Source organism: Parus major, chromosome 14 (genome assembly GCF_001522545.3).
Source record: "Parus major isolate Abel chromosome 14, Parus_major1.1, whole genome shotgun sequence".
In the NCBI taxonomy this organism is placed as follows: Eukaryota; Metazoa; Chordata; class Aves; order Passeriformes; family Paridae; genus Parus; species Parus major.
The window spans coordinates 9,209,298-9,232,599 of NC_031783.1; the positions used below are offsets into that span (position 1 = coordinate 9,209,298).

Sequence of the window (23,302 nt, forward strand, 5' to 3'; positions counted from 1 at the left end):
ACTCTGATGTGGCAATGTCCTCCAGGACTAACAACGATCTCAGTGGGGTTGATGGATCAAGATACAAATCTGTAACTGTGTGGTACTAAGGAAATACTGCTGCTAACTAAATGAGGAGAATATGGATTTATTGTCCTATGCAAATGTAAAACCTTTTGTTAACTGTCTTTAAACTTAATTCAATTTGATTCTTACTTCACCCAATAATTAACTTTAGTGACATGTATCTTAAGCATGTGCACAAGCAGCTTTAAACTTCCACAGCTTGACTTTATGTTGGAAGGTTTCTAAGCAGATCCACACTTACAGGAGTAAATAATGGTCAAGATGTGAAGGTGTGAACTCTAAACAAATCACACTGGAATAGCACCTTGTGCTAAAGAAATATCTGTAGTGCTTAGAAAGCAGCCACCCATCTTAAAAGAGTGTGGAGTCATCCACAAGGAAGGGAGAACATAAGTTTTAGTTTTTAAACACAGGTATATGTTAACCAAACCGATGATTCCTTTTTTCTCTTCCAGAGCAAGTATCAGCAGAGATCCCTTTTATGATATGCTGGCAACAAGGAAAAGAAGAATTGCAAATAAGAAATAGAACACGATCAGCAACTTGTAGACCTGCATCACCCTATAACTGAGCATACTGTGGAGTGATAGAAGAAATTAGACAAACTAAATGAAGACAACTGTAAATTTTATATATATATACATATATATATATACACACACACATTTTACTATGGCATAAAAACTTGGCAAAACTTTTCAGGGTAAATAGTTACTGGTATATAATTTGAAGCAAGCTTCAAATCCCAGCAAATGATTATATTTAAACTTAATTCAACTGGACACATGGAAGCCTTGTTTTCACTTACATTAGTGACAATTCCAGTTGGGTTGAGAGGGAGGGAGTTCAGGGCTAACATTAAAATGTCCTTCTGCCTGTTACCTGAGCACATTTCCCATAAAAGGAGGAGTTGAGTTTAAGTTCTCAATGAACTGCAGCACCAGCAGTGGAGCATGGCATGATCTGGCACTGCATTTTCCTGTAAGCAGAAACCTCACAATCCCAATGTCAGTTTTCAGTTGTGTGTGTTTCACAGTAGCAGCTGAGTGCAGCTTTCATTCTGAATTCCTCTCCTACCTTGATGGAAATAGCTTTTCTTCAGAAACACAGTGACTAGCAGCTCAGTCAGTACCTCATGGTGATAAAGAGTTTGTCAGTGTGCACTGAAATACAGGCAGGGCCCAGCAGCAGAGGTGAGATTGTGGCCATGACATGAAGTGCCAGTGTGGTCTGGTGTTTTAAACACTATGGTTTAAAGACTGGTTTAATATGCTTTTTATATAGTAATGTCCTTCTTATATTTGAGATGCTGTAATTTGATGAACACTAAGTTACTACTAAAGGAGAGAGATGACAGAGCTTGTGTGGTTTTAGGCCTTGCATATGAAAACACCCCCAAATAATTTCACGTGCATTCAGTGTTTTTCAAGGGAAAAGCCAGGTAGGTGAACTGTCTCTGTAAGATGCAGCCCTAGAGAGTTAAGCAAGCAGGATTCATTCCTCTGCTTGATAACAAACTTTGGACAAACAGAGTTCATGCAAGTTTATACAGGTTCTGTGGTTTTTGTGCATTTTTAGAGGCAATTTTTCAGATTTGCACTAGAGCAGTTGAAATTGAAAAGAATTAGACATTTTTACTAAGAAATAAAGTATTACACATTGATTACCTGGTACAGCTAGACTTCCCCACAGGCATGTGCCTCTGTTTTTGAAACCTGTAAAGATCTTCCTGTGATCCTACTGATGGGTCTTTCAGGAATACATCAACTGCTGCAGCAGATTTTACTCCAGTGCTCTTCTGTTGATAGCACACATACTGTTCTTAAGATAACTGTTCTTAAGGTAAAACCCCTAATTCCACAATGGGTGCAAAAAGTGGGAGGTTTTAACTCTACTGCTTCTGTTACTATCAGTTTTCCCCAAACTTGTTGAACCTGAGCCATGCCTACTGTGCCAGTGAATGCATTGGAGACCCAAAATGTTAAAGCAGCTTTGCTTGTTGGTTGCAGGAGCATCTCTGGGTCTCTTGGAGGGAGATGTGCTGCACTGGCAAACCCACAGACTTACCAAGTTGATCTGTTTGAAATCTCCTTTGAACTGTAAGGGAGAGTCTGTTTCACTGTTCTGTCTTACTGATTTGCCTTGTTTTGCATGAGGTGTCAGCCCTTGTGAGTGTTTTGCTTTATTGCATGTTTGCAAAAGAGGCTGAGAGGAAAAGAACAAAGTAAACTTTCCTACATTTTAGATTTTCCCCAGGGTGTGTGGAATTGCTTGGGTGAATATTTAAATCTGAGTGCTTCCAAAGGAGTAAAACTCAGCCAGAGGAGGTAGAATTTGTGAATTAGTGTCAGAGTGGGGATATCTTTCCTTAATGAAACACATTTAAACTCTTTATAGAAATTAATTAAGTTGTGTGTACTGTGTTTGCAAAGCAGCACAATGATGGAACTGCTGCCAGCACTTGTTTTGAGTCTTCTGTTCTGCAGTGACATTTTGTTTTCAAGCACTGCCTACATCAGTCTTGGCTTTGGACAAGTAGATTTGTAATGCAAATAGTGACAAGCCAAATCAGTGGTACTAGTGAGTGTAGAGGTGAAAGGCAGCAAATACAGTATTTCTGGAGAAATGTGAGATTACAAAAACATTAATAAGCCATGAAGCACTTTTGTATCAATTCTTATCTTCTGAAATGCCACCTTTGAGAAAATCTATTTATTTAACCAGGTGAGGATATCTGCTTGTAAGCATGAAGGAAATGCCTTGAGAGTTCATTTGCTGTATTTAGTTTGAAGTTCTTATATCCGGCAGAAATAATTATTTAGAGTAACATGTAACTGAAGATATTATAGCAGGAAATACATTATTTCTTAGCATTGAAATGCAACATCTTAAACAGCTATTTGTGGTGCTCAGTGTATCTATTTAATTTACCAAAGCTAATGGAATAGCGTTTTTGTGTGTGTTAATATTTGATTTCAAATGTTCTTTGTAACAGTATTAACAGGGAGTGAAACTGGCCCAAAATTTCCACCGGCCATGAGGCCAGTAAAACAAAGTGGCTTGTGAAAATTTTGGCCATATCAGGTACTATCCACGAGGGTAAAGAAAAATCTCTCAACCTTTCCCTTTTTTATTGGGCTTCAAGTCCAGGGGTGGCTACTGAAAGTGGCTGCTCGGTGGCCTAAAGCAGGAGCTGTTACAGTTTGACCATGCTGAAGAAAAGTCCTCTGGGGACAACAGATTCTCCCTTCCTATGGCACTGAAACTTGAGTAATTCTTGAGCTCTTTACTTTTGAGCCTGCCCTCTACAACAGCAGGGGCAGTGAGAGACGTGGTGCCAGTGCAGCTGGGAGGGAACTGTACACAAAACTTAAGCTCAGCTGGACTGACTTAAATTTTACAATATTCTGACAAAATAAGCTCTGCATCACTTAGCATTTTGAACCATTTTAAACTGGTACAAAACTGAACCTTTATAAAGTGAGCAGCATTTATAATGCTTCCTATATAAAAAAACTGCATATTTTTAAGATTTATTACATATCTATGTAGATATGCTCGCTGGAAAAGCTAGGTCTGTTGTAGACAAGATACTACAAATTAAGACTCCTGGCTTACCAGTTTCATTTCTATATTTTCTTGGAAAATGTTTCTAGCTAGAGTTTAAATACAAAATGTAAATACTGTACAGGTATGTATTGATATGAGTATTACTTGGTGTATACAAGTGATTTGCATGACAAATATTCTGTATCAATCATTGTTATAACGGTGATGTCCTTATGTAAAGCCACTGCAATATTAATGTTTTCATTTATCATTGAGACCTGTTGCTTAAATCTGTCAATTTTCTCAAAAATAAAGTGTGAAACTGTACTGTCTCCTCATTTACCAGGAATACATAGGAGGCAATTGCTGACTTAAGGTTTAATTTTACAACTACTCTTGTAAGTAAAAGGCCTCTTTTCCCTACCCTGAGGTAGAGTACTTTACATTATCAGGTTTAATTTTTCAGAGAAAAAACCTTTCGACTGCAAAATGTTTCAGTGAAGTGTATTACCACATGAGTGTGACTCCACTAAAAGCTGCTTTCCCTTGAGAGCCACCCTAAATTGAGGTATTTTATTTTGTCAGTTCCCTGCCAGGAGTTTCAGTCAGATGTGCAGGGGGAAGCGGATCTCTGCTCCTGGAGTAGATTAATTGGTTTCCTCAATTAGCAATTAGAAACAGGTGCTGCTGCACAGCTCTGGGGCAGTGTCACCCAGTGCCCTCCCTGCTCCAGAGCCACTTGGGGCAGCTGCTGCCTGTGGGGCTCTGAAGGGAGGCACAGCAACAACACTAACTCCTTTTACACAGTTGTGCTGGAGTTACCAGACAAAGGACAAGACACCAAATCTTGGAGCCAGAGGACAAAAGAGGAAAAAAAAGCCAGATACAGGACAGGAATGTTGGTTACTTTGCCATGTTACTTTATGTAACGTCACATAACTGTTGCCATAGGAACATTATGCAGGTACAGTATGGTTTGGCTTCATGCTGTTCTCCATGTACCAAAATAATACTTTTAAGTATTTAGTGAAGCATTAACTTTGCTCTTTTGTGCTTGTTTTTTGGTTTTTTTTTTTTTTCCTTTTCTTTTTTTTTATTCCATCCCCCCCACCAATAGCAAGCTCCCACTGAGCTCCCAGCCTGGTGCCTGGCTGTGGAAGCTTTAAGTTCAAAGGAGAAGCCTTCTGCATCCTTGTCTAAGCAGCTGCAGTCCCAGGTTACTGATCTTCTCTGGCTCACACCAACAGCATCTTCTCCCCTACACCGAGAGCAAGATGTGACTTCTCGAGTGTCAAACCCACTCTGACAGCTGTCAGCTCCCATGACACAGTGCATGTTAAATAACTCAAGTAAAACTCAAGTAAAAATCCATTTTAACTTTGCTGTATTTATATACTATATAAATTTTACATGCTATATATTTACAGTGGGGCAAGTGCTTTTTATCTTTAAAAAAACAAAGATCAAACTTTAGACATCTCTGAACAACACAGCTTGTATAAACCAGACAGATTATTCAGATGAACTGTATTTAATACAGGTTCCCCACTCATCTCCTGATGCAGGACCAGTGAATAATAAGTGCATCACAGTTTGATAGCATTTAATAATAAAAATAAAAATCACAGTATGAATTTGTCTGTAACTAGACACTTTAGAGAGACAAAACAGACAACTGAGACTTAAGACAAATGACAGTATATTAAGAAAATGTAATAAAAACATATGGAACAATATACAAATAGTCTTGAGAGATACATTCAGAACTGCATATTCGTTGTTTCACAATGCTGAAAACCAGAAGATTTTCTTCAGATCTTGAATATAACTCAATTGTGAAGTAAATTAGTTTCTAGTGTCAGACCACAGAAAAAAAAAAAATAAAAATGAAGCTCTTGCAAAACTTGTGAAGTTTTAAATAAGTCTTTAAATTAAATATACAGACTGTCAGTTGCAACTTTTATAATTCCTGGTCGCTCTTGCACCAGATGTCTTAACTTGGAGTAACATTACATGAATAACATAAAGTCAACCTGAGTCTGTAATTAAGCAGCATTTGAGATGGTCTATTCCAGGGCATTATCTCAGCTCAGTGAGATATTTATGTGGTAATTTACAATGTTCAGCAGTTGTAAAAAGTTTTCACCCTTTTGGATTAGAAGTATATTTTAAAAAAGAAAGTCTCAAGTTAAAAACTAAAAAAAAGTTCTTATATGGTAAAATTCTGTACAGAAATGTTAAGCACCACTTATGACTGGATTTTGTCTTGATGGTAATTGATAATAAATTTTAAGTTTTGATGGTCACTATTGGTAATGTCAGGTTTGAAGGTAAGAAGTCGTTGGTTTTGAAGGTGAAGAGTTGCTGAGGTTGGTGGTCAGAAGTCCTTGGGGTTGGTGGTGGGTTCAGTCTGAGTATTGAAGGCTTTCATCAGTCAGCTCCACGTCTGAAAGGCAAAAGGAAACAAGGTCAGTCCTGCTGTGACATTAAACATTAAACTCTCAGGGGCTTGATTGCTAAAAGACAAGGCTCAAAGCTGCCCCTGCTCCATCTGCTCCCTCAGGACAGGATCCAACTTCCTCACACACCAACTGCAGCCCAGTTCTAGGCTAAGGCTGCTGACCTGGACAGAGCCACCTGCTTTAACAGCAAGCGCTGGACCTTGGCTGAATCAAATTTAATTGAAGTTTTGCCTAGAAAGCATCTTTGTTTTAGGAACAAAACAATCTTGTGGTCAGGCTGACCCAGTTGTAGCCACAAAGGCAGAGCCTTCAGAAACTTGCTGGAGAGAACATGTAGGAATGTAGGAAAGAACTGCTTCAAAGCTGCTCCTTCCCCACTCCTGTATAAATTTTTCTTAAACCACAACTCACCACTAGCTATTTTCACCCTTATTAATTTATTCAAAATAACAGGAGTCGGATGAAAAGGCACAACCTCACAATTCCTTAATGGTTCCTCGCCTGTTCCTACCTTGAGACGTTCAGTACTCTAAAAACACAGCCAAAGTGGCCTCTTTTGAAAGCAGCTCCCATCCTTCAAAGAATCCTACTTGAAACTCATTTTAGAAAAAAAAGATTGACCTTCCAGAAGATGGAGCTAATTAACATCCATGGACTTGAGGAAATAAAATTCTCAAGACTTAAACTGCTTTTGCCAGCCCTTGTCTCCCTCATGTTGTGAGCAAAACGTTCAGCAGTGAACAAGCAGCTCTTTCTCCTTGCCTTGCACAGCCCAGCACCCTCAGTGCCCTGCCCTGAGCAGGGAGATGCAGAACATTTAATTCCTGCCTAAACCTGACTGATTTGGAAAAACCCGAGTTTGCCCTCTGCTGGCCAGAGAACCACTAAGGCCAAGCCACTATTGAGACAAGCATTTTATTCTGTTGAGCTGATTGTCAGCAAGAACAGACCCTTTTAGGGCAATAAGGGTTATTTTGGACATGAGTGTCATAAAAGAAGTCTCCTTTTACAACATTAGGATTTGAAAGACCTCAATTCAGTTCATTATTTTTTCTTGTTGAAGAATAATGGGTGAACAATCAACTTTTCCTCCACTCTTTATTTTTAGAATAGAACTTTTGGTTATCTCTGTCTTAAAAGACAATCCATTTTCCACAAATGCACTTCCCCTTTACCTTGAGCAAATTTTTCAGTGCAAGAATTCAGTGCACTGACTGGCAATTTGCCTAAGTGTGGAAACCCCATTAAAGAGATTTTAATGTTCCATAATTTAAAGATTAAACTTCTCTAATTCTTTTGTTTGCTGTGCTATAATGACAATTTCAACATGACTAGAAATGAACAGGACTATCATTGACCATTAACCCAATTCTTAAACAGTGGGTAGGTAAAAAATGTAGAAAATTTAACAATGAAACTTGCTTTTGGATAGTGAGTTGTCTCCTTCAGGGATTACTTCACTTATCTTTGAGTAAAATAGGGGATTGTTTTGGTTTTCTATTTAAATAGATGAGTAGCTGGAACTGGTTTATGTCAAATAGGCATTTAATAAGGTTTTATTTCTATAATAAACACTTCTGTTCAGCAAAAATTTCATGGGAAATGTTGTCAAGTTTGATTTTAGATGTTGAATTTGTTGCAGCGTGCAATCATCCTCATTGCATAATTTTAGAGCTAATTAATTTAAACTAATTATCTACTGCGAGCCCAAGTTGAGATTATGACAAGCAACATCTGAGAGCTCAGTGTAAATTTAGTCAGGCACACAAATTCGTACTTGGGTTTTTTCTAAGAAGCACCAAACAGACTTTTTCAAACATTAAAAACTGGGAAAGAGCTGTTTCCTCAGCCCACTCCTATTTATTGTTAAGCCCACACTTAACAGAAAAACCCCAGAACTGAATAAAACAATAGCAGGCATTGAACACTCTCCAGGTGTTAAATTGTGAAGTGTCCTCTGGAGGTTTGTGCTTAGGAGAAGCCAGAGCTACACCTGCACTAACAGTATCTCAGTATTATCACCAACTCCTGTTATTCTGAGTGAGCAAACAGCCCTGTTTCTATGCTATGAACAGATGAATGTAGTATTTTATTTAAATTATGGAATGGTTTGGGTTGGAAGGGATCTTAAAGATCATCTGTTTCCAACCCCCTGGCATGATACTGTTTAGAAGCTGTGATAAAACACAGGGGTTTCATCACATGAGCATTTAAAGACTGTCCTGTCTTTAAATTTAAAGAGTTTAAATTTAAAGAGTCCTGCCAACATCCCCAGGGCTCCTTACCTCTGACATACTCAGTGGATGCCATGGAGCTGTATTTCTTGCTGTCACCTGCACCAGAAGGCTTCTCTTCCTTGTAGGGTTGTTTACTGCCCTGGTTTCTGTATTGCTCACATAAATGGTCATCTGGAGGACGGGATTCTTCCTTCTTCTCCCATGTCTTCTTCTGGAAACGAGGATCTAAATATTCCAATAAGTCTTTCCTGTCGTGCTTCTTCTTTTTCTTCTTTTTCTTATGTTTGCGATTGTCATTGTCAAAGTGGAGCACTGAGCAATCCAAATCATAAAGTCTGAAGGAAACATGCAAGTTAAAAATAGAAAAACAGATGTGGCACTTGATGTATATATGAAATGTTATTTATTTACCACAGGTGACGACTTGCAGAGTGTCTGCTACTTTGTGGTACTTTCTGCACATCTAACTTAATTTAGATGCAGCAACCTTAAGCCCTCAGAATGAAGGACAAGAGGTCCTGGTTTGTACATAAATCGTTAACAGGCATACGGGGAATTAAAAAAAAAAATTAAAAAAAATTGTAACCTAATCAAGAACGGTGTGCAGATGTTATTCTGACTACATTGTCCAGCTCTAGTGTTCTAACACAATTCAGCAACATCTTTCCTATCTTCTCTTGGCCAATCTAATAACATGATCCCGTCACATTATGACAGATAAGTTACTTAGAAACAATGAAAAAAAGGCAGACATGAGAAATACCCAGAAAATAATTAGGAAAAAATTGCTGATTATGCTGGAATCCTTGCTTACTTGTAATCCTTCTCTCGATGTTTATCTTTGGACTTCTTTTTCTTCTTGACCTTCTTATACTTCTTGTTTCTTTGGTCATCTGTCTTTCGGCATTTCTTTTCTATGTCACTTCCACTTTCTTCTTGGTGGGAGTATTTTCTTTTGCCATTTCTTAGTTTTTCTTTTTCATTTTCCCGGGAAGAGTCCTCAAAATTTGAGTGAGCTGACACTGGTGGAAGTGCGTGCCTCTCACGAGAGTATTTTTCCGAGTGCTGCTGAGGTACTGAACAATGGTGGAAGTTTGCTCTGTGGCTGCTGAAGTGATGCACATCCTCCTCTCGGGAGAGTGTGCTGTGAGCCCATCTGCTTTTGCAATGATAATCCTTGTGTGACCTGCTGTAAGATTGGCTCAGTTTGTCATAGTCTTTATCACAATGAGAGGACCTCCTCTCCCTACCATCCCTTGTTCCATGGGAGGAATAATAATCATTGTAGTATCTGCATTTTTCCCATCTCCGTGGTTCATCTTGATAGTATCTTTCTCTAATCCAAGGTCTGTCTCCTTTGGAATAATAATACCTATTCCTGTCTGGATCTGTCCTTTCTCTGCTTCGGGATCTGTAACGAGAATATTTTCCTGAGCTCCTGCCATTACTGGGACTGTTTCTTTCGTTGTGGGAGGATCTGTACTTGCTCTCACTGCAGTACTCCTGCTTATGACGGCTTTGCTTGTTTGTTTCCATGCTGTGAGAGCTCCTCCTCCTGTGGGAATGATCATCTGGTTTGTTTCTGGTTTGTCTCTCCTTCTCCTCGGTGTCCGAGTTCTCTCTCTTTCTCCGGTAATGCTCTTTGTCAGTCCTTTTAGAGTCATGGATTTTTTTCTTATTTTTTTTCATATGTTTATCATCATCTTCACATACTTTATTACCCAGTCCCTCATCTGCTCTAGAAAATTGACTTTCCAATACTTTATCCAGCTTTGTAATAGAAGAGTCATTAACGGGTGGTACTTCTACATAGTTATTAGAAATGTCCTTTGTATCTTGGCATTTATCTGTAATATCTAGAGATGCAAGTTTTTTAGAACTACATTCAATGTCAGGCTTTATAGAGGAAGTTTGCCCTAATTTCTCTTTGCTCTCAGGAGACCCTTTGATGTACAAAGAATTTTCTTTTGAAATGAGTTCAGGTTCTTTTGATCTTCTTAGTTTGTCTTTATCTCTGATGTCTTCAGACTCACACTGCCCAAGGAATTCACCTTCAGTATCCAAGGATTTTTTCCTAACCTTGTGCTGACCATTGATATTGAGATGTGCATTATCAGCTTTTGTTATAATACTTTCAGCAACTTCTTCTTTGGTAAAAATGGTTTCAGAATCTGATTGAGTAAAAAGTTTCTCAACCTCACAGCTAAAGTTGGAAGGAACCTTCCTGGATTCTTCATAGGCAAACAGTGCTTCCATCACTACAGTTTCCATAACTCCATCATTGTCAGAAGATTTCTGAGATCCAGAGACACTGCACAAAAATAAAAACATATTTTTAACTTGAAAAAGTCTATCTAAAAGATGTTAGGAGTAAAATCTCCTAAAGTAAAAAAGTGGCTAATGCAGAACTCTGAAAGACAATGTCTTTAGAAAACCATTCTTACACCTCCCTCAGCTCCCATGCGAAGTTTTTCTTCTCTCAGTTCTGCAGGTCTTGCCTTAAAACACCCATCTCCAGCACACCCAACTCCTTCCACTTGCAGCTCTGAATCTCATCAATAGCCAGAACATATTTGCTCTTCACCCAATTAGAAAAAAAGGTAAACATAGATTTCCCACTCTCCCAAGTGGGAGAGCAGATTGTGGGAATTTATATTCACCCATGCTAGGATGCAAAAAAGGAAAAGAGGAATAGAAAAAGTATTCTGGACAATGTAAGAAAAATGTAAAAACATCCTGTGAAAGTTTTACAGGAGGCACCTGCCTGTATTTATTATCAGAATAATGAGTGCCCAGTGCTGATGTTTGCAATGCCAGATATACAGTGTGGAATTCTCTGTAGAGATGTAAATCTCTTTAGTAGTATTAGTTGTAATAAATGTAATAAACTTGTATGAAATCTTCTTTTAATTAGAGTGTAGTCATTTTACCTTTTTTCTTCCGACAAGCTGTTCAGCTGGGTGTACGTAAGAGAGTCTAAGATACCTTGAGGATCTGGTGACAAAGCTTTAGGCATCTACAATTAAAACACAAAAGTTAACCAAGGGAAATAAAAAGCTATTTTTAGTAGAAAAGTACTGCTGACAAACTTTCAACATTAGATGTTAAACAAGATTACACTGAGTTACCTGAACCACTTTACACATCATCCCCCTTCTCCCAAAAATGTATTTTATGAAACTTATGAAGTATTATCTTCCCAAACTTCTCTTATGCTGACATATGTCATATGTCACTTCAGCTCTGCAAATTCAGTGGGATAACAGCACAAAGGGTTAGAATAAAGTTTGTGCTGTGTTTTCTTGGTATTCCACATTGCAGTGCTCATGAATATTTAATGTATCATCGGTGAGAAAGTCCAGATGAACAAATGTAACTCACCGTTTCAAGCACTCCATTTGCTTTAGAGAAGAAAATCTCAGAAGGTTTAACGGGTTGGACTTGGCAAGTGGAATCATCAAGTTTCAGTCCATTTTCTTTATATTCATTATCTAAACTAATAGCACCATTTAGGGAATCAATTTTTGGCAGCTCATGCTGGGATCTTTCTTCAGCATTCTGACAGGATGAATGGGAATTATGCAATGTACGGACCACCTTCCCAATCAGAATTCCATTGGAAGATATGACGTTGCAATTCCTTTTGAACAAGCCCTTTGACTCCTCGGATTTTCCTGAAGGTTCTGCACCGTAAGGGACCATGTTATCAGAACAGAGCTTGGGGTTTCCATTCACTGCTGGCTCAACAAAGATTTCATCAGGAACCTCCTGCTTGGAGACATTAGTAGCAACTGACACTGTGGAGAGGTTTGAGGTAGGCTCTGCTGCGGAAGAGTTTGTAATTGTGGCTGAAGGAATGGGCTTCAGATCCTCCTCCTCCACAGCGCTGCTCGGACACTCTGCCTGCGACACCGCCTGCCGTGTGGGCAGCTTGTTGTGAATACTGATCGTGATCTTCTGCGTTTTGGAAGGGTCTGTCATTGGAGGCCTGGAAATTGCCCAGTTTTGAACACAAGCTGTTGGTGGAGCTGAAGATGGCCTTTTTACAGCAACACCCACAGTACTGGGATCCTCTTTTAAGGGTCCATTTCCATTTATACGACTTGAACTCTGCATTTGAAGAGATTTTTAAGATGGATATGTTCAAATACACAGCATTGGAAGTTTAACAACATTCAATTCTCATAGTAAATAGTTCTACAGATTGCCTCAACACCTAAGAAGAAACCTCACCTCCCTTCTGATAAAAATGCACGTCCAACAGGTGTGTGTAAATTCTGCCTTTGGTATCAAATCAGCATCAGTTTGACACCCACCACATAATTTAAGAAAGCTATTAAAAAAACATTTTATTTTCCTTTTTAAACACTCCCCGACAGCACTGGAATAATTCTGCTAGTGCTCAGGGACAAGACAATTTGTATTCTATCACTGGCTCAACTAAGCACTGATAAGGACAGGGTAGATATTTACTTTTTAAATTAAAATTACCTAGGCATTAATAGACTACTTTTTAAATTTAAATTATTTAGGCATTAATAGACAAATTGTCTTGAGAACACAGCTCTCAGGCTTTAAAAAGTTGAGCTGGAAGGGTAAAGTAATGAAGTAGCATGGCTGCACAATTAAGGATTTGAATAACTCTGGCTCTAGCATGATGGCTGTGAAAAAACCTGCAGTGTGGAAGGGAACATACAACTCAAAAAACCCCACCCCGCATTAAAACCCACTACAATTTGGTGCTATTATCTGCCCCTCTCCAATTACCTTAATCATGTGAGGAGGCAGCCGTGGTCCCATGAATGCAGCCTGCTTGCTGTTGGCTCCGCGCTGGCCGAGGAAGGAGCGGGGGTAGGAAGGCGCGGGCAGGTAAAAGGCTCGCTCCCCCAGCGTCAAATCGTAGCGCCTTGGGAGAGAAGGGACCTTAGCTCAGAGCTCTTCTTTCAGCCTGGATTAAACCCCAGCCCATCTAATCCCATCTAATCTCATAGCAACTGTATATGACATGAAAGACACATCTGGAAGATTTAGGCGAGACTACAAACTGAAGATTAGATAATGGTCTATACGCAATGTAGTCTGTCCTTTCCAGAGCAATGATTCAGCCTCACATCATCTATGGCCATGATTTCTCCTCTTTCCTAAACTGGCCAGCTACAGAGAGCAGACAGAAAGCAGCATATGCAAGTGCAGAAGTTTAAGGTGAAGCAATGAAAGGTAGTAAATGACACAGGGAATTTCCACTTAGAAATATACAAATAGTAATATTTTCCTAGGGTAAAAAGAAAAATACTTGAAAAGAAAAAAAAAAAATATCAGCAACTTGATGGTAAAAATGTTTGAGCACATGTGGTGTTATTACCTGATATAAAAAAGCACGTAAGCTTGCTGATTGAGAACTGTTTTGATATCAGAAAGCTCTACTGAGGCATCATTCATTCGGTACCAAAGTCCATTACCAGCCTGCAAACAAAGACAGAATATCTTCAGATGAATTGCATGTGTTCCAAAGAACATCACAGATAGAGCACTGCAGAACAAAGCATACCAAAACAAAGCAAACAAAGCACATGATGCAATGTTTTCCCCTAAAACCAGTGGTTACCAGTAACATTTTAATTTCTTTTCCAGCACAGATTTTATTTTGTTAGAAGTTGAGCTGATGTCTACCTTTATGAAGCAGAGATAATGTCCAGCATTACAGTTGAAGCCACTATGTACAAGAACTGCATATAAAGCATAGATGAGGGGTTCTCCAATAGATTGGGACATATATGCTCGAAGATCCAAATATTCAGGGTATTTTACATCCTAAACAAAGACAAAGAAGATTCAAAAGTTATCCTGAAATACTTCATGGAACAGCCTGAAAAAGACACAGACTAGGACTATATAAATATATTTCTAAATTCACTTGAAAATGCCTGTTCTCTGAAACAAGATTTAATAACTTAAGCTACAGGGAGCTATTTTCTATAGAATGAGCTCTTTAAGGGTAAGGTATGTTCTTATGGTCACACAGGAACTCTATTACTATTAAAAAAGAAAATAACAGCCACAGTTGCTAAATTGTTATATTGACTTCTCTTGCACTGTAGTTACTGCCTGAAATGTGAACAACTTTAAAATGAGTATTCATCTTTGGGAAATGTCCATTTCGAGAAGATAAAGCAGCATTCCAGCTGCAAACATACCTTGTTGATCTTTCCACCTGTAAAATTTGCAAATCTTTTCAGTGATATTGTGAGAACATTGGAAGAGCGATGTATCGTGTATCTCTTTGATGCTGGAACCATCTTTTTACACCTTAAAAACAAGCACAGACATATTTTTAACAGTATATTCTTTTCTCACCCCGAAGTCAAACAAGTTTTCATCTCTCATGCTTATGCTATTTGAATGGTATTTTGCTTGTATAATATGTTAGACCTTTTCTTAAATCCATAAACTGCATTTCAGCTTTGTTAATAGAACATAGCAGGATAATAGAGACAGCTCTAAAGAAAAAAGAATAAAGGATTTAGGACATTATTTCTTGATAGCCAAATAAACACCTGAACATGTATCTTTCTTATGTGAAAAAGGTATGGCAGTAAAGAAGGTAAAAAAATCACTGGAAGGAAACAGCCATTCTGCAAGAGGCAGATATTGGACAATATTGAGTTTTCTTGTACTGAGGTTGCCTGGAAAGACTGAAACCCTCTGGAGTCCTTCAAAACAAAATGGTTAATTTTGTTTGTTTTACAGCACACTCAAAGAAGGTACAGACTAAGTACTGAAATGCAACCATCAGCACAAAGACTGAAACATGTCACTTTACATTGTCAAGAAAAATACTGCTGAGAGCTAACAAACAGAATGAATTTAATAGCCTCTTTTCAAACTGATGTCAAAATACAAGGCACAGAATTCCAAATTGATGGAGAAAGCCAATGAACAAAACAAGAGAGACACCCAGAATAAGAAAAAAAAAAGTGGTTTATAAAATTCTGAAACTTGTATTTAGAGATGGAGGTTTCAGGCAGTAGTAATCCTTATTAGAAAAAACAATGGTAGAAAACAAAAAAACTGAAAACCAATATAATAGTTTGCCAGCAATAGAAATGACACTGTACATACACCAAACCTTTATTTTCAAACTCACAAAAAGACTGAACTTCTGGTTTTGTGTGTGACTAAGCTGATGTTGCCTCCCACCCCAAATCCTTGTCCATATCCCTGTGCTCCAGCTCACCACTTCTTATCAGACATGCCTTTCAGCTTCTGGCCATGAGTATTTTAGGGTGCAGCTTCACACTTAGGAAGGCTGACAAGCCCCAGCACAGACAGCATTAGGAACAAAAGTCTGATGTGAGCAATACAATTCTTATAATGTATTTCCAAATATTCAAACAGAAATATAAAAATTACTCATTTAGAAACAAATGCATTATTCTACAAGCTTAGAATTATTTCAGTATATTAGTTATGTAAACAAACCTAAATGAAACAGCAAACCATGTCTGTTTTATTGCTAAATAAAGTCAAGAGATAACTTATCCTCCAAGTCATGCACTGCATTGAACATGTATCTTGTATTAAGGTGTAATTAATAATAATCTTACTTGCTACATTTATAGCTATTTTCACCATCCAGCTGTTCAGGTTTCACAAATTGTTCTAGAGCTCTGGTGACGGATGTAACTGCCTGGATGAGGAAGAAAGTAGAACATTAAGTCACAAGAAATACAAAATTTCAAGCACTTACAAGCACTTTACATGAGAACCTTGCTGGTTTATATTTAAGTGGCCTACTGTGAACCAGCAAACACCATGAAGGAGGAGACAGAAACAGAGTTCATTGAGTATTTACCTCATTTCAAAATGATCCCACTTCAAAATAAATAAATTTTGCAGTGCCAGACAGTATTCTGTGGTGTACCTTGGCATCAGTAATGAGAAAAATCAAACCCATCAGTCTAACAATAGATGTATATTGAAGTAGAATAATTGAGAAGAATGATTATATCATTGTTTGTGTAGTCATAATTATTATTTTTCCAGCTTAAATCCAATCCAAACATGGAGAGCATTTCCATGGCTTCCACAGAACAACAAAGTCCAATCCACCACCATCCACCACCAAGCTGTTTTATTTCAACAAGATAAGGTTCTAAGCAAAATTACTTTATTTTACAATGCTCTACAAGCCTTTACACGTCTCAGCCCATGCTCACAAACATCTTACCTTTATGTCCAAAGTAACATCAAGAAATGGCTCGTACGTATCCGACACTGCTTTGCAGTTCAAGCACTTTACTGGAATCAAAATACAAATTCTTAACATCATGTGAATGAGACTAACTGCATGAATTTTAATTATTAATACACATTACTTTAATCAAACTATAAACTTCCTTGCTACAGACAGACAAAAAGACACAGATCACTTTAAAAGACAGTAAAATTTTTAAAAAGGTACCTCGAGATCTTAGATATCCTCCAAATATTTGATAAATAAGTGTGGTGGCTTGAGAAGATCTGTCTAATCTGGAAATAAATTAGAGTCAGACCTCAGAAGACTGAAAGCACAGAGTTAATTCCTCAAACAATTTTTTGTTTTATGAAATACAAGGACAAATTTTAATTCATTATAGTAAATAAAGTAGTAAGAGGGGCTAGGGAAAATTTAAATTTAATTATTCTATGCTTACTTGGTGCTCCCATTCAAGCAAGCTTTCTGCAAAGCATCAACAGTGAAGCATAAGAATTCATGTGCATCCTCTTGACTGCCAAAATGGAAATGTTTTCCTATTCCTAATAAATAAGAAGGTTATCATATATTTATTTCTTAAAGAATGAAAGAAAACATACATTTCTAAAATACCTCTTCTTTAAAATATCAAAATTATTTATATGCATCAAATAACTCACTGTAAAATTTAAAAAAAATAAAAATAAACCTATATCAAGCTACTTACTTTTAAGGCCATTGATAACAGACGTAGGTTTGATGGCATTATTAGAACAACACAGGACCTGGTTGATGTGACTTTCCATTGTGCACATCATACAGAATCCTTCTACATGACCTAGGGAAAGAAGAAAGCATTCCATTTTAGTCAAATACATATTGCTTAAAAAAAAACCCACCTCACCCCAAAATAATAACAATCCAAGTTGTAGGTGCAATGTCACTTTACTTTCTCCTAAGGGGTCAATATCCCAACAGTTTTGTGGAATTTTATCATACAGAACTGTACAGAATAAGTCTTTAAATCACAGACCAGGCTGCTCAAAGACCCATCCAACCTGGCCTGGAACATCCCCATTGGAAGGTGTCCCTGCCCATGGCAGAGGATTGGAACTAAATAATTCTGAAGGTTCCTTCCAAGGATTCCATGATTCTTAACTGAAATAATTTTTATATGGGGATAAAACATAAACTTCTAGGAATACATATTAAGATACCAGACTAGAAAGCATACAGGTGCCTTAGGAATAAATCCCACATTTATGGATATAAAAATAACCTCCCCTAGGCTTAAAAGTCAAGTATAAATCAAAATTCAAAGAACACAAATTCCAGGGTTTAAAAAATACAAACAATTATTTAGAATAAAATCAGCCTACTTTTAATACAGTCCCCCCCTTAGATTTCTATTTCAGTTCATAAGAGATTAGTTTGTAGCATTTTCTAGAATGTTTGGGTTTTTTAATGGGTCAACATTGAACATATAATTTATCACGGTATTACTGCACTGCAGTATCTCGGCTGTGAAGACTAAGAATCTTCAATACCAACATCCCAAATTTTATCACCTTTCTACCAGCAGGAAACCCAAATGCCAATTGTTCATCAAATGCCTCACTTTACAATGTACTTTATTATTCACATGAAGCAAGAAATGATCTTTTCTTTAAGTTTTACTGTGGCACATGAAATTAACAAATTCACTTTATATTCCTCCTATAATTCTGAGCCTCCTGTTAGCAGAATCCTAGAATCATTTACCTGGAAAAGACCTTTAAGATTGTGTTCAAAACCTGCTTCTACAGACAAAATAGGGCAACTAAGAGTTTTCTTCAGAGAGCCCCTGTTTTTCTTCCACCTTCGGAGCTGTCCAACAGATTTATAGTGTTAGAAAATACTCACATGACTTGGTGTGCTCAAGTGAAAGCATGTAATTGGCAAGAGGAGGTGTGTAGGTCAAACACTGGAGAGTAGAATTAAGGAAACATGTGTTGCCGAGGTTCTGTAGTCCAACTCCAACACTTTGTGTTTGTTGCCAATCCATACAGATTTTCTCAGGCGGAAAAAGAATTCTTTGTGGCGGAGCAATCCCATCATTAACAACTACAAGAAATTTGTATTTTAAAAAAGAGTTGTACTGGCTTTGTTTTAAAGAGGCTATTTAAAAAAGTAGGATTCTGCATGAGCAGCCTGAAGAACCAGCTCTACTCCAAAACACAGCAACACATGATGCACAGCTTTAACACTGCCATGTGAATTTGCTGGTGAACACTCTCTTTTGGACAATGGTTTATTCATCTGTTTTAACTCTTATAAGAAAAGACACAAACTACCACTCTGATTTTAGTACCCAATTTCTTTATCTCTATATCCTTTAATATCTTAATTAAATTATTGGCTTTTTCATTATTGTAACTTAAACCACAAACTCACACACTGGTGGTTATGCAGTAAAAAGAACTGAGACAGACAAACAAGTAAGCAGCACAAAAAGTAACCCCATAGATATCAGATCTCTTCCCAGGCACTGTTATGATTCAAAGACTTGTGAATAATGGAAGCCATGAATAGACAAGGTAAAATGTACTATTCTCTCCAGAACAGAAGAGACCTAGGTACAGCTGAGCATTATGAAAAGCCCCCCTTATTTGATTTTACGTAAATAAAAAATACTTTACAAATCAACTGTAAATAGATAAACCCAAGTTCTGCAACACCTATCCCTGCAGCTGCCTTGGGGGATGCAGAAAATTGAAGTCTGTGGCTGAACTCCTGATTCACTGTAGTCCCATTTTATAGCAATACAACAACTAAAATATGCTTCTGCTTTGGTTTTGTTTTTAATAAAAAGCAGGAAGGACAGAAGACACTTACCTAGATCTCTTTGGGCAAAAGGCTTTGATTTTTGAGATGATCTACAATAAATATGCCCCCCAGGACCTTTGTCCACAGAGACTTTGTTTGATTCTTCAGTAGGGGGTACCCGGCCCAAACTTGCAGTGCGTGACGTCATTTTTTTAGTACGGGGTTTCATAGATTTGTCAGACCGTCTTGAGGAAGATTTTTTAGACTTTGAAGATTTTGGCTTGTTAACTATGGTCATTGTTCATATCTGTAAGAAGGCAAAAATTCTGTTTGGCATAAGAACATCCAAAGTATTCCAGAAAGGAAAGACCAAGAGAAATCCTGTCACTTAGCATCAAGGAACGTGAAGAATTGAACAGCTAAGAACGATTACAAACAAGGGAACAAAACCCCAAAACTCAAAAAAAATTTCCACCCAACACACAACTAAACGCAGAAAGTAATTTTTTCCATAATAACTGTCTCAATATTGTTTTTAACATCTGATTGATAGCATTTCCTACACTTTCATGGGATTTTAAACCACTATAGTTACCAAGTTCTTTTTCTTAAAAGAAGCTGTGAGGTGTGGCACAGTCAAGTGTTGGCTCATTGAGATCCAGGAGGAATTGTTTAGCCAACATCTTCCCACTCCTGGGAACTACACACCCCTGATGACACAGGATGGGATACAGCTCTGAGAAATATTGGGAAAGAAGAGCAATAGAACACCCACAAATTTCCACCTAGATTTCTTCTGCCCTTCCAAGAAGTATTTGTTTGGATACAATTTTGGCAGCACTCTTTGTGGTATTTTGTACCCATCATTTACAATGCTTACTTATAAACCAAGGAGTTGAATTAAAAAGCATCTTTTTCAGTTCTACTTATACAAAGTTGTTTTGCCAGGGAAAAAAAAAATGTAAACTATAAAAAGCAAATGATGACTGCAAAAGAAAGCAAATCAAATCCACAGCCCTCAAGAATAAAGGCAGTAACTGATACTAAGTCCTTTACAAAATGCTGATTATGTTTCAAGATGGTACCTATTTAAATATGTGTAATTTTGTGTGCATAGTAAGCTGCTGAATAATTACATGATCAATTATCAACTCCTATATGTAAATTTTTACTACTATCATACTATAACATATAGGGCCTTTTTAAGTTTAGGGAAACTATAAACTTAACTGAGGGTTTAAAGTATAGCCTGCTTTGTAATATTAAAATAACTGAGAGAACATAGCATGAAGCAGTTTCAGACTCATGGCACACCTTGATTGCTAATGATCAAACTTCGGGTAGAATAAACAAAGCACGGTAAATCACAGAACTTCTGATCCCACAAAAGACAAATCATGTGTGGAACCTTTAATTAGATTTTTTCCCCACTAAATTTTCAATTTAAAATCTACTCTGTACACATTTTCCATTTTAGAGATGATAACATACAAAAAATGGAAAATTCATTCATTTTACTGAAAAATGAGGACACCCTTGCCCATTTCAAAGACTAAGATGACAGTTCTTGGGCTTAGTGATTTTCAGGTAAGATCCAGACTCCAAATTGCAGATACTGGTGACATCTGCTTTTCCTGATGGAAAGAGAAGGGCTTTCAACAACATACTTGGAACTTATTTGCAGGACAAAAACCAGAATCAAGACTGGAGTGAAAAGAAAACAGAAGAACATTATCACAAAAAGCTTTGGCCTTATACTGACCAATGAGGGAAGCCTCACATATTTTAAAGTTTATTTTGACAATTGTGTAGCAATTTAGTGGTTAGTGCTGCTAATTTAGTTTTGACAACTGATTACCAGATATCAAACACTAGACACCTGCAAATATCAACGGATGTCAAGAATAACTCAGATCCACCACTTCTTAAAAATCTGTCAATATAATAATTTGAATATAACATATCTTTGACGAAGTAGCATAAACATTACACAGATATTTTTGCTCTCCTGCTGTTCACTGTAAATACAGGTTCTGTTCCTGTAGCACTGCTGAACAGAATTTCACACTGCCATGTGTATTGTGCACTTTTCCCCTCTGCTATTCCCATAACAGACTTCTCCCAGTATGATACTGAGGAGCAAAACAGAACAAACAGTTGCTTTCCTCCCATTTGGAGTGTTGCATCAGCGTTGTTTAGATTCTTTTTTCTCAGTCTCATCACAACACGCATCAGTTAATACTCCAATCTAAATATTTATATTTGGTCTCCGCTTTGCATACAATAAATCACAGCTCGGGAGGGTTTTATACCAGATCCCCTTCACAGAACCGCGTTCAGCCAGGGAGTATGCGCCTTTATCTCAGTACAAACCAAACACTTCCAGCAGCGAGAGTAAAAAACAAGAGCCGCACATGGCAACACCGAGGCAGAAACAAGAAGCAGGAAGAAACTACTCCAGGAGAAGCCCAGGCAGAGTCACCTCGCTCCATCACCGACCGCACCGCACATGCCGCCGGGAGCAAAAACAACCCGGGGCAGCGCGGAACACAAACACACACCCCGCGCTGGTTTTACTTTCATTACAAAATGAAAGGCAGCAGAGGCGAAAGTAATTAAAGAGTTTACCCTGCTGAGCAGGCGGCGTGGAGCGCTCGGCGCGGGGCAGTTCCGAGCTCTGTATCCCGGGGCCGTTGGTTGTGGCGGGACCGAACCCAGCGCCGCGAGCGTCCGCGAGCGCCTCGCTCCGGGCGGCCCCGAGCCCCCGAATCCACTCACAACCGAACCGCCCGCCCCGGTACCGCCACCGCCAAGCCCGCAACACCGAACCGGTTTCCTGCGCTCTGCCTTTCTGCGGGAACCCGCTTCCCGAAAACGTTCTGACACCGGCAGTAAAAGGCCGCTGGCAGAGGCAGGGACGGGCACCGCACGCAACATGTCCGCGCTCAGCGCGGCAAGAGCCCAAACACACACAAAACAAAACCCATCCCGACACGCAGGCGAGGGGGGCCGGGAGCCGGCCCTGAAGGAGCTCCCGCCTCGCCCTTCTCCCTCTAACCCGCAGATTGCCAGGCCCCTCTGCCCCGCGGCTCCCCTCCCGTGCCATGCCGCCTCCGCCGCCCGGCCCCGTGCTGACCTGTCCGGGCCCGCGTCCCATTCCGGCCCGGGGGCAGGACCACCGCGGCGGCGCCCAACGGCGGCTCCGTGCCCATGGCAACGCGGGGGGGGCGGGGGGCGGCGAAGCGAGCGCGGAGCCCCCCGGGCACGGGGCGGAGGGGCCGCGGCAGCCGCCACCGCCGCGCAGAGCGGGAACAACGCGGGGCCAGGCGGGGCACAGCGCCGCTCCCGAGCGCCGAACACGGGGCCGGGGCGTCCCGGCCGCCCTCCCGCCTGCGCCGGGACGCGGGGGAACCACGCCGAGTCCCCCACGCCGCCAGCAGCAGGAGTAGGAGGAAGGAGATGCGGGCGCCGGCGGGACCCCGGCGCGTAACGGAGAGGGCGGGCACGGAGGCACCGCCGCGCCGGGAGGGGGCCGGTCCCGCCGGCCCAGGGGGTGGCGGCGGCGGCGGGGCTGGGTCCCTCCGCCGCGTGCTGGGGACGGCGCCCCGCCCCGCCCGGGGGTCCCACCCCCTCCGGCTGCCCGCCAGCCAGGAGGGCAGCGGCCGAGCGCCCGGCCCGCGCCCCGGCGCGGTGGGCTGGGCTGAGCCGGCTGCTCCCGCCGGTCTCTTTCCCTTCCCTTTCCCGGGCCGGCCCCTCCCCCCGGCCCATTGATTTCCAGGCGGGAGGCGCACGCGGTGCCGCCGGGCTGTGCCGGGGCCGCCGCCGGGCCCGGCGCTGCCCCCCAGCCCCATTACCTGGCTCGGCCCCGCTTGACTCGGCGCTGCCGGGTCCCCCTCGCCGCAGCCCCCGCCTCAGCCCGGCCCGCTCCGCCTACTGTTACAGTCCGTCGG

At 40.0% G+C, this 23,302-nt stretch overlaps 2 protein-coding genes across 4 annotated transcripts in view; one reads left to right on the forward strand and one right to left on the reverse strand.

The window, feature by feature from the left end:
- Nucleotides 1–3,947, forward strand: part of CYTH3 (cytohesin 3) — a 48,863-nt gene extending 44,916 nt beyond the window's left edge. For both annotated transcript variants that reach the window (XM_015642551.3, XM_015642549.1), the window contains one exon: nucleotides 522–3,947. In XM_015642551.3, coding sequence (XP_015498037.1) covers nucleotides 522–594 — 73 coding nt within the window. In that variant the 3' untranslated portion in view covers nucleotides 595–3,947. The remainder of the gene's footprint in view (nucleotides 1–521) is intronic.
- A 1,035-nt stretch (nucleotides 3,948–4,982) lies between these two features.
- USP42 (ubiquitin specific peptidase 42) lies at nucleotides 4,983–23,292 on the reverse strand. Of its 2 annotated transcripts, none has more exons than XM_015642547.2 (17): nucleotides 23,207–23,292; nucleotides 19,422–19,659; nucleotides 18,450–18,650; nucleotides 17,275–17,385; nucleotides 17,008–17,110; nucleotides 16,776–16,843; nucleotides 16,542–16,612; nucleotides 15,919–16,001; nucleotides 14,509–14,620; nucleotides 13,985–14,125; nucleotides 13,677–13,777; nucleotides 13,082–13,220; nucleotides 11,696–12,424; nucleotides 11,245–11,330; nucleotides 9,129–10,625; nucleotides 8,363–8,649; nucleotides 4,983–6,061 (listed from the first exon to the last, which is right to left on the reverse strand). In XM_015642547.2, the coding sequence occupies exons 2-17, from the start codon at nucleotides 19,648–19,650 to the stop codon at nucleotides 6,021–6,023; spliced, it is 3,999 nt and encodes a 1,332-aa protein (XP_015498033.1). In that variant the 5' UTR covers nucleotides 19,651–19,659; nucleotides 23,207–23,292; the 3' UTR covers nucleotides 4,983–6,020. The 2 variants fall into 2 exon arrangements, with proteins under 2 accessions (XP_015498033.1, XP_015498034.1); XM_015642548.2 differs by lacking the exon at nucleotides 23,207–23,292 and adding an exon at nucleotides 22,489–22,573.
- Nucleotides 23,293–23,302: the final 10 nt, after the last annotated feature.